The sequence below is a fragment of the Microtus ochrogaster genome, chromosome 17 (genome assembly GCF_000317375.1).
Source record: "Microtus ochrogaster isolate Prairie Vole_2 chromosome 17, MicOch1.0, whole genome shotgun sequence".
Classification (NCBI taxonomy): Eukaryota; Metazoa; Chordata; class Mammalia; order Rodentia; family Cricetidae; genus Microtus; species Microtus ochrogaster.
Window position 1 is genome coordinate 16,623,602 of NC_022019.1, and position 11,152 is coordinate 16,634,753.

At 38.7% G+C, this 11,152-nt stretch overlaps 1 protein-coding gene across 1 annotated transcript in view; it reads right to left on the reverse strand.

Annotated features, from left to right (window-relative positions):
* Positions 1 to 11,152, reverse strand: part of Xpo7 (exportin 7) — an 87,015-nt gene that overhangs the window by 37,492 nt on the left and 38,371 nt on the right. Inside the window, exons 3-6 of the mRNA XM_013349291.2 lie at positions 8,010 to 8,184; positions 5,294 to 5,387; positions 4,280 to 4,446; positions 3,013 to 3,078 (exon numbers count right to left, since the gene is read on the reverse strand). Of these exons, the coding sequence (XP_013204745.2) occupies positions 3,013 to 3,078; positions 4,280 to 4,446; positions 5,294 to 5,387; positions 8,010 to 8,184 (502 nt within the window). The remainder of the gene's footprint in view (positions 1 to 3,012; positions 3,079 to 4,279; positions 4,447 to 5,293; positions 5,388 to 8,009; positions 8,185 to 11,152) is intronic.

An 11,152-nucleotide genomic window follows, 5' to 3' on the forward strand; every position in this document is an offset into this window, starting at 1 on the left:
CCTGGTCTACAAGAGCTAGTTCCAGGACAGGCTCCAAAGCCACAGAGAAACCCTGTCTTGAAAAACCAAAAAAAGAAAAAAAAATGTTACCTATGTCAAGCCCATTTTCATTTACTGCCTCATCCCCCAACCCCACCAGTACTGGCAACTGAATTTAGGGCCCTGTGCCTGTAGGTAAGCCCTCTACCATGGAGCTATGTCCATCGCTTCTGCCAGTGACCAGCTTTGCTGGGGGTTTAGGTCCCAAAGAAGATGTATGGAGTAGGAGACAGACGGGATTTGTGGGTGAGTCCATAAGGCTGCCATCTTTTAAACTCTATAGTTGCGTAAGAAGCTGGGGTGTGGCTTGAGGAATCTAGCATTGACCTTGACAATAGGCAGGGCCACAAATTCCCCACCCAGAAATAAGAATTTGTCTCCTTTTTAGTAAGCAGGTACCTTCTTCAAGCCCCTGCTCGCCTAACTAAATACCTGACCTTGAGAAAAGGGCATTTTGGGATCAGACACTCCTTATAGAATATTGTAGTTTCTTAGTTTATCCAAATAGCTAAAATTTAAAAGTGAGCAAAGAAGCTAGACAAACACTACTCTGAACATGAGCAGGCTTTAGGAATTTATAAATCTTGATCATCAAATACCAAGCATATGTTACTTATAAGCTGTTAACTTGAATGGGACTAGGCAAAGTTATCATGCTATATGGTTGCAAGGTGTTGGGGATTTTTCCCAAAGAATTACTTTGTTTAAAAAGTCTACCATTGTATGTATTATTATCCTTCACCGAAGTCTACACAAAATTTGCCAAAGGGAAAGGTATAATAGTGACAATCATTAAAAACAAAAGTAAAAGGGTGCTGGAGAATTAACTGTGCTCGGCAAAGTTGAAATGACAGAACTTTGTTGAGCAGCAATGGTCACCATATGGTCCATGCCACATCTCAATCACTTAAGTAAAACAGAGGAAAAAAATTTTTTTTCTTAAATTCTTCTTTTTTTTCAAGACAGGGTTTCTCTGTATAGCAAAAGCCTGTCCTGGCACTTGCTCTGTAGCCCAGGCTGGCCTTAAATTCATAGAGACCTCTGCATCCCAAGTGCTGGCATTAAAGGTGTGCACCACCACCACCACCCGGTGAAAACCTTTTTGTTAAATACTAACCTTCATGTTATTTAGAGGGTGGGGAGCGAGCTTTGAGAGAACATTAAGCCTATGGTTTTTGTATTTGGTTAATGGATGCTCTCTTTACTGTACAGGTAACACAGTGGTTGAACATTCTGTTGTTAGCAACACAGGATCTGGTATAAGACTATCTTTAAATAGTAACTGTGAGACTGTAGACAAATTATCATCTATCAGTCTTCTTATCCAGAAAAGGGGACAGTTATAATACCCACCTCACAAGATTGTTGAGAATAAAATCAGCACATTTTCATTTTAGAGCTTAGAATGGTGGCAGGCCTATCATAGTTACTTGAAAGTCTAAGCTATTTATACTTTGTAACTACTGCTCATAATGGCAACTCCATCTAATATAATATAGACTCCCAATCTGAACAAGCTATAATCTAGAGCATTAAAAGAGCACCAATTCATTCAAAAGTTCTCAGGGTTAATAAAACATCTGCATAATTATTAGCAATAGCAACGGCAACGCCAATGTAATTAATATGCTGGCAACTTAATGTGAGATGTTACAACTAATATCAATACTGACTTATTCAATAATTATAAAATTCTAGCTAAATATAGAAGCAAACAACCAAAATGATATTAGCCAGAGCAAAAATGGGAAAAAAAGTGAAAAGAAAAAGAAAAAAAAAGGGAAGAAAACAACCATTGGTGTTTCCTCTGTAATACTTGGTGACATCAATGGCTACTTGAAAGAATAACTGGAAAAGGAACATTTTATTCACTCCAAAAGAACACCAGCAAGATCTTTAGTAGTAATACATGGAAACTTATATTCACTTATATTTTTAAAATTGTATTTTTTTTTTTTTTTTTGCTTTTTCGAGACAGGGTTTCTCTGTGGTTTTTGGAGCCTGTCCTGGAACTAGCTCTGTAGACCAGGCTGGTCTCGAACTCACAGAGATCCGCCTGCCTCTGCCTCCCGAGTGCTGGGATTAAAGGCGTGCGCCACCACCGCCCGGCCTTAAAATTGTATTTTATATTACCTATTTTTTGGAGACAGGGTATCTAGTCCAGGTTGGCCTTAAACTCTGATCACCCTGTCTACACCTACTATGTGCTGGGATTTATAGAAATGCATCACCAGGCCTGGAAGGTGTGGCTTGATGCATGCCCCAGAAAAGCACTTTACCATTGAGCAACAACCCTAAACTTGGGAACTGAAAAAATTTTCTTTGAGGGGGGGAGAAGTGAGAGTGGTGTGATGTGAGGGAGTTTGAAACAGGGTTTTTCTCTCTGTAGCTTTGGAGCTTGTCCTGAAACTCACAGAGGACCGCCTGCCTCTGCCTCCCGAGTGCTGGGATTAAAGGCACATGCCACCACTTCCTGATTTTTAAATAGCTTTAGCAGATAATAATGTATACAGGAGCAGATGGGCCACAAGCATGACACTGATTTCACTTTTAACATGGCTATTTTATAATTAAACTCTTTCACTAGCATAAGGAAGTTATTTCCTTTCTTTTTAATCTTAATACATAGCCCAGGCCAGCCTTAAACTCATAATGATTCTCTTTCCGTAGCTTCCCACATTCTGTTATAGCTTTAGATGACATCATTCTCATCCTAAGAAGTACACTGATATTATCAAAAACTGATATGGGAGAGTACTGGTGATCTCAGAAGCAGGCTGATTAAAAAAGAGTGATGTGGACTGCATTTACAGAGGAAAACCAAATGGATCTATTTTGTTTAAAAAAGGCATTAATCACTTACCGCAAAAGCACACAACTGCCAAAAAACATCACCCCACACACAGCAGAAAGCACCAATATTAAGGAAAAAAATGTGTCACTTACTTCAATAAGGAAGGCTGTAGCACTTACTTGATTAATTTCATTGGTGAGCTGAGATAAAATTGTGACGCCAATGATGCAGTACTCAACACTGTCCTAGTAAGAAAATGCACAGGAGAAAGTTGGCATGGCCTGGCTCTGCAATGCACTCATACTATTTAATTACAGAGTATGTAATTTTTTGCACTAGGAAAACTGCATAGAGAAGGCAGCACGAAAATAGTTTCAACCTGCTGCCTTATGGAAAATAAAAACCACCTTCCATAAAGAAAGACTGCTGCATTTAAACTTATTAATGTTTTAATGAAAGTGCTCCAAAGCACCACAGCATAAAAATTATTGAAAAGGAAACTGCAAAGCATATCTTTAGGCAAATCACAAATACATAACCAAGTTTTAAAGGGAATTTCTTTTATACCATTAAGAAAAAGGTAAAGAGGGGGACTGGAGAGATGGCTTAGCAGTTTTCCAGAGAACCTGGGTTCAAATCCCAGCACCCACATGGAGGCTCAAAACCACCTGTAACTCCTCCAGTCCCAGGGAGTTCAAAGCCCCCTCTCTACTGGTCTCTGCAGTTAATTACCTATGTATATTACACAGAAAGAACAAATAAAGTAGTAAATTAACATAGTTTGTTCTGTCTCATCCATAACTCAAACAATGCTACTAATTATTATTATTTTTTTTGTTTTTCAAAACAGGGTTTCTCTGTAGACGTACTAAGTTATTAAAAACAAAAAATGCTTACCTTATAGGGATGAGATAAAAAGAGGGTACTCTTAAAAACTGAACTCTTTTGAAGATTATTTGGAAATATCTTTGGGAGCTATAAATACTTTTATCCTGATCGATCAGCTTCAAGGTTAGGAGTCCATTGACAGATAAATGTATTCAATATGTGACAAGATGTGTGTGCTGGGGTAATTACTGAATACTTGACAGCCCCCAATTGAAGCAAACTAAATGCTCATCTGTAGAATACCAGTTAATTATTTTATAGCATTTTAGCTTGACACAATATGTAGGAATCTCCAGAATTTATTTAGACAGTATTTATTTATGCTAAATGCAAAAAAGGTCACACATAGGATAAAAAAAGATGGAGAGGAGTATTTCAGATGATAGTTTACGCAATGTAAAAATGCAGATAAGCATCAAATCTATTTCTGTTGCTTTCCCCATTTCTGTTATAGTACGTGTACATGCACACACATGCATGCGTGCATTCTCTCTCCCTCTCTCTCTCTCTCTCTCTCTCTCTCTCTCTCTCTCTCTCTCTCACATAAGTACACTGTACCTGTAAAAACCTTGTGACATCTGTGATTGCATTTCTGAAGACATAGTCATCCTTCTGACAGTCAAACCAGCCCAGCTTTGTGATTCTGGCGTATAACTGGATGAGTGCTTGTGTCACGAAAGTAGCCAACTTTGGCCGAGTAGCAAGGTAGTTGAGCACATAGTTCCCTACAAAAATGAAACAGTCTGCATGTTAAGGAGGCTGTAAATACAGAGGGTCAGTTCCCTCCTACCCCGAGATAGGGTTTCTCTGTGTAACAGCCCTAACTGTCCTGGAACTAGCTCTGTAGACCAAGCTGGCCTTGAACTCATTGGCCTGCCTCTTCCTCCAAGTGCTGGGATTAGAGGTGTGTATCACCTCCGCCTGGCTAAAATCATGATTTTCTTTTTCAGAAAAGAGCTCTAAGCCTTTGAATTTAGAATTTTACAACACCATAATGAAGAATCTGAAGTTATAGCAGCCTTAAATGTACTCTTAAATGGCTAAATATGTAGAACTAAAATAATCCTCTAAAAACTTTTTTTTCTAACCGGGAGGTGGTGGCGCACACCTTTAATCCCAGCACTTGGGAGGCAGAGGCAGGCGGATCTCTGTGAGTTCAAGGCCAGCCTAGTCTACAAGAGCTAGTTCCAGGACAGGCTCTAAAAACTACAGCGAAACTCTATTTTGAAAAACTAAAAAAAGAAAAAACAAACACAACTTTTCCCCTAAGGTATCAGTGACAATAAAAAGATGAAAGAGCCTGGGTGTGGTGGTGCATCACTATAAACCTAATAGGTGTGAGGTGAGACAAGAGGAGTTGAGGTACACAGTGAGGCCCCATCTCCAAAACAAACTAAAAACAAAAAGTGAATAAAATAATGTGTTAGCAACCAAAGGGATGGTTTACAGAACTCTGGGAAAAGCCTGGATCCTAGATACACTTAATCACATTCAACTATTTAACTATTTAGTTACTATTAGCACATTATGAACCAGATTTCTTTAAGACAAAGCAGAAAGTTCTGTACTTACGAATATCTATCCGCTGTTCCAATGGTAGTGGGTTGTTTGTTCGTGACACAAGCTTGGTAAGGCATGTAGCTGCTAGCAACTGGGAGTAGGATGACTGGAAAAAGAGAAGAAGAAACAGTGAGCATTGAGAGTACCACATAATCAGCTGCAGGTTTCTGTTTTGAGATGTTTTAATGATGTTTCACAAAGTTTCACCTTGGAACATTTCTGCAGAATAAAAAGAAAATAACTATTGGACAGAATAGTCCGCCGCACTGCGTAGTTTATATGTCCATCAGCATTGCTCTGGGGGAATGCATATGATAGCTTTACAGTAAACTTCAGAAAATTATTGCTGAGAAAAACTAGGTCCGAATAACGGAGTATTATCTTACTCTCCACAGTGTGGCTTTTAAAGAATTTTAGATTCAGAGCACTAAAACATCCCAACTGGTCATAACATGAAGAGGAATCATGTATGGTGACCTTACATAAAATCATGCAACAGGAACAGATTCAGAATCATTGAAAATAATCTAGCTAAGGGTCAAAAATAATTATCCATGAAACTAAGTCTTAAAAGACATCCATTCATGTTAATATTTTTATATAACATTACCAGGCAGAAAAATATTCTTAAGACTAAGAAAAAAATTGTTGGTGGTGTATCCCTGCAATCCTAGCACTCAGGAGGCTGAGGCAGGAGGACAGTTGTGAGTTCAAAATAGCTAAATGCTATATACATGGAGAACCTATCTCAAAAACAGCAAAACGAGTAAAACAACAGAAAAAAAGTTACAAAAGTAACTTGGATGTGATCTGTACTCATATACTTGAACACAGTTTACTGTAAAGTTTTATTCATAATTTTAATAGATTTGCCAAATCACCAAGAAGTCTACACAGATTAAATACAAGGAATCCAACATTACTGTTTTCATTCCGCTTCTGTCTATATTGTTAACTGTCAGTGAGAAACTAGCGTCAACAGTTCAGAGTGCATGTGGGCTCTGGGAGCAAGGAAGGAAAGAGCTGGTTGTAATGTCTCCCGAGACATGTGCTCCATACCAGTTCACAGTGACTACAAGAAAATGCAGATGCTATGTGCAGAAACCTTCAGTCAGACCAGTATTCAGTCTGACATCACTTTGTAATTTTCAAATATTTAGAAAAAGGGTTAGATCTGTTAGGAAAAAATCCTAAGACGAGCGGCTCTGATGGTGCAAAGAAATACAATTAGGTCAGATCAAACCAAATTAAACTGCCCATCGTTTTATTAAATACAGTGCTGAGTGCATGGCGGGGAGACAGGAAAGCGAGGAGCACATGCAAACCCGGAACCCCGTGTTTCTCCTCTGGGAACCCACCTAAATATCCTGTGAGAGTGGTCCTGACCTCTCCCTGGCATTGGATTTGGAGTCCAGACTAAAGCAACTCCCAGGCCAAGGGGCTGGGATGGGTGCCAGGGGCTAGGGCTATGCTCCAGACTTAACAGATCCCTGAACTGAAGGTTGTTTAAAAAAGGGTGATTTTAACCAACTATAATTTAATTATTACATTAACATTTTGACAATACTAATGAAAACTAAACAGTAAGTCAATTAGAATTTAATTTTCAACAAATTAGCCATTTCACATTTTTATGTTCTTTTGGCTTGAAGGATATTTTTTAGAAGTAAATTATTATTACTTTGTATTTTTATTTTTTTGAGACAGGGTCTAATTTTATTGCCAAAGTTGGCCTTGAACTCACGGCAATTATCTCACTGCTACGATTACTGGAGGCACGAGCTACTCACTGCCCCTGAAGTATTTCTAATAAATTTTTAGGGATACACTTTTGTTCAGAAACAATACTGCACCATCATTTCTATTTCCACCTCCACCAGGCTCACAGGAAAACAGCTAGTGTTTGTGTCTTTTCTTAGTTTCTTCCCTTTTATCTGTAGAAAAGATAATATAGGTATGCATATCTAGAAAAAAACAGGACTCAACTGGGTGTGGCAGCACGTGCCTTTAATCCCAGCACTTGGGAGGCAGAAGTAAGCAGATTTCTGACTTTAGATAGTATGCTCAAAAAAAAAAAAAAAAAAAAGAGTTCTAGGATAGCTAAGGCTACAAGAGAAAAACAAAACAAAAAATTTAAGTTATGCTGTTCCTTTGTCTAAGGAAAGTCAGGCCAGGTGTTGACTCCCCTAAAGCTGAAGTTACTGGTATTTGAGAGCTACAGACATGGGTGCTGGGAAGCAAGCTCTGGGTCCTTTTCAAGAACAGTTTATGCTCTTAACCACTGATCCACCTCTTCAGCCTCAGTTGTCAGGAATTCTAATTCTAAAACCTAAACTTCCTTTGTGGCTACCCTATATTGTTTTGAGACTGCCTCAAAAAACTAACAAAACAACACTTTAATTTCCACTGTCATGGTGATGTGTTCTTAGATCTGTTCAGTAGGCAGTGAGAGCTGAGGAGAACACAGTACGTACAACAAGGACTTATGTACTTACTCCCTTATATCTACAAGGGACAGGAAGTGACACTGAAGCATAAAATCTGCTGCAGGACAGAAATATGTGTAAAGAGTTTATCAATTTGATTGATACAATAGTGTTCACGACTAAAACGGATACAGATACCTTTAGACTCAGAGCAGAGACTATCCCAGTCTATCCCTAAAGTTAGAACCAGAGCATTTTACTTAATTCTTGTTACTCTTTAGGACTTGTTAATGCTTACGTACACTTCCCCTCTCGAGGAGCAGCTGGCACTTGCTCAGGCAATCAGGGCTGTTGGTGAATTCAACCAAGGCTTTCTCCGCCTGCAGTCGAGTGGTTGTATCTGTTGTTTCATACAACTGTTTGCACAGATTCTCTAGTTGGGCCAGGCTCTGGAAGAGTTCAGTAAGAAATGTCAGTCTAGGCAATCACCTATCTATTGCACTCTCACTTGGAATTCCTGGACAGAGATAGCAATGCTCAGCGAAGCAATAACTGCCACTCATCAGATCAAGTAACCTTTATTTTATAACCATGTAGCTCTATTTGAAGCATTAGAAAACAAAATGATATAACGCCTAGAATACCTATACAGTTTTGAGACATTCCTCTGGGAAATCAACACAGATGACATACTTTCCCTTGTAAATACATACTTCCTAAGTTCTTCCAAAAAAATTTCAAACAAAAATTCAAAACTTATTTTGTAACCAATTGTAGAAGAGGAATTGTTGCTAAAATCAAGCACATAAAACATAATTTAAATGCAACACAGAACTTTACATGGTTTTAAATATTTTCCTTTTGAGCAACAGTTGGCTAGCTTGCAGCTACCTATATGGATAAAGACATCACCCCTAAAAAGTTTCTAGAACATTTGAGAATATGGCACACACCTTTCTCCCTGAGTCCCGCATGTCTGAAGTGCAGCACAGTCTTCTGATAGATTTAAATTCTTGCTTCAGTTCCACATTTAAAGTGAAAGGGTCAAAATAAATTCAACCCTAGCGTCTGCTTTCTTGGAGATAAGACAAGGGACACGCCCCCAAACAAACCCGTCTCTCCAAATCTTGAACCAGTTCCAGAGAGGCAGAAATTTGGGCGTGTGCTTTGTTTACAACCAAAGGGACACAAACAAATCTACTTCCACTCTACTTGTGCTCAAGGAAAAGTTGAAAACTAGTTAAAACCACACTTAATTACCCCCTTTCACTGCCTGAAAACAACAGCAAACGTGTAAGTCTTTAACAACGAATGGTTTGGACTTTAAGAACTTTCAACAGTAGTAAGCAAGGCTTGGGTTAAGTAGTTTCAGAAACCTGGCTATCAGAAGTGATCACTCAGACAAGAATAAAAATAGTGATATTGAAACAAGGTGTGGAAATTGCCCGAAATGCCTGCCCTTTGGGCAGGATTCCTATTTCATTCAATGTGATGAATAAATCCTTACCATTAAACAAATGACAACGAAGGTAGACACCAGCGTCACTCCAGGAAACCCTCAAAGGGTAAAACACCATCATTCATCCTCAAAAGGGAGCAAACAAGTGTCCTGGGTCTCAGTGAGGCTCACTTGTTTCTGACTTCCAGCTACTTCTCTCTAGCTTCAGCCCAAAGCAGAGACATTTGTAGCTGTGAAGTCAGATCAAAGTCTAAAGTTCTAAGATCCCATGATCCCCATTCTACATGGCTCAAAAACACAGAGACAGAGGAGATATCTAACTGTATATATGCCACAAAACACTTAGGAATGTCATTGCATGCTCGTCAGTACTGACAACAAAATCAGTTTATTTATAAATTATTTATAGCCGGGTGGTGGTGGCTTACGCCTTTAATCCCAGCACTCGGGAGGCAGAGGCACGCGGATCTCTTTGAGTTCGAGGCCAGCCTGGTCTACAAGAGCTAGTGCCAGGATAGGCTCCAAAGCTATAGAGAAACCCTGTCTCGAAAAACTATATAAAAAAAAAAATCCCACATTTTTTTTTCTTGTTCTTTTTTGAGACAGGGTCTCTATAGAGCCCTGGTTGCCCTGAAATTCTCTATGTGAATCAGGCTGGCCTCGAACTCAGAGATTCACCTGCACATGTGCCATCCTACTCAGTTAATCCACACATTTTAAAACAAAAGATAAAGTCTCCTTCACAGGTTTTGTTTCAATATCAGACTTCAATTTCCTCATGTAAAATGATTCCCTTATAACAAAAGGAACAAATTATTTAAAACAGGCAACAAGGACACCATTACTGAAAAGAAAAGTGTGGCTTTAAATTTGATATTAGGTAAATGTACACACTTTGAACAGATACCCTCGAAATAGACTTGCAGCTGCTTAAGGTATAATGAGGCTTCTTAAGGTCTGATCAATCAGTTCTAATAGCTTCCCCACATCAACTCTTCTTTATGCTTAATTCAACAAAGTTGTTCATGCTAGGATGGCTAAGCATCCCTTATTACCAAATTCAACAACAGTTCATGGTTGCTGTTTTGGTTTGCTAACTTAGCAGATAAAACACACTAAGGAGTAAGATTGGTAATGAATGAATCTTCAGTTCATGAAATAAGGCTGATTAAAAACAACAAAACCAAAACTGAAGTCTGAAGAAGGACAACTCCACCTCTATGTTTCCAGAACAGTTAACAGTTTGATCCCACAAAATCAGTGGCAGTGTCTTAAAAACACAGGGCTAACAGTCATTTTTCTATGTTGACCCAAGTACCCAGAGAAGACAAAAGGAATGAAGCATGTAAGGTCTTCTGTTCCTAGTGTTTCTACAGCAACTCTAACAGCTAGGATGACTTTAAGTATCTTGCTTTTACATAACCTAAAATAACTTATTATTATTTGATTAGCTATCAGAGCTTCTACTTCCAACTTGAAGTGGCAACAACCCACCACGGCAGGAGAACCGATGGTCACCTCCTCCCTACTGCTACATGGTATGATGCTACTCTTGTCACAAAACAAGCCTCCAGATGTAAAGGACTATTTTCTGTTCCTGAAACTGTCATGCCTATAGTCCACATAGCAACCTCTATCTGTTGCCACCGAAACAGAAAAGCAGTTACAAAATAGAAGATAATCTTCAAACTAGCAAAGTACTGCTTTATTACACCATTAACCCTAGCCTAGAATCAGCCTGATTTTGCCAATAGTCACATGTTAAAAAATTACCTACATACATGCTTATGTGTATACACACATATAAAATACAAACTATAAAATGTTGCCCAATTATGCACATTTCAACAAAAGAACTACTGCTGAGACCACAGACCTCACAGTGTGATGATTTAGTTGAAAAGCTGATTCTACACAAGGAAAATAATTTTGTTTGTACACTGGATACTGAATTACACCACAAAGCAGAAATAGCTTGGAATGTAT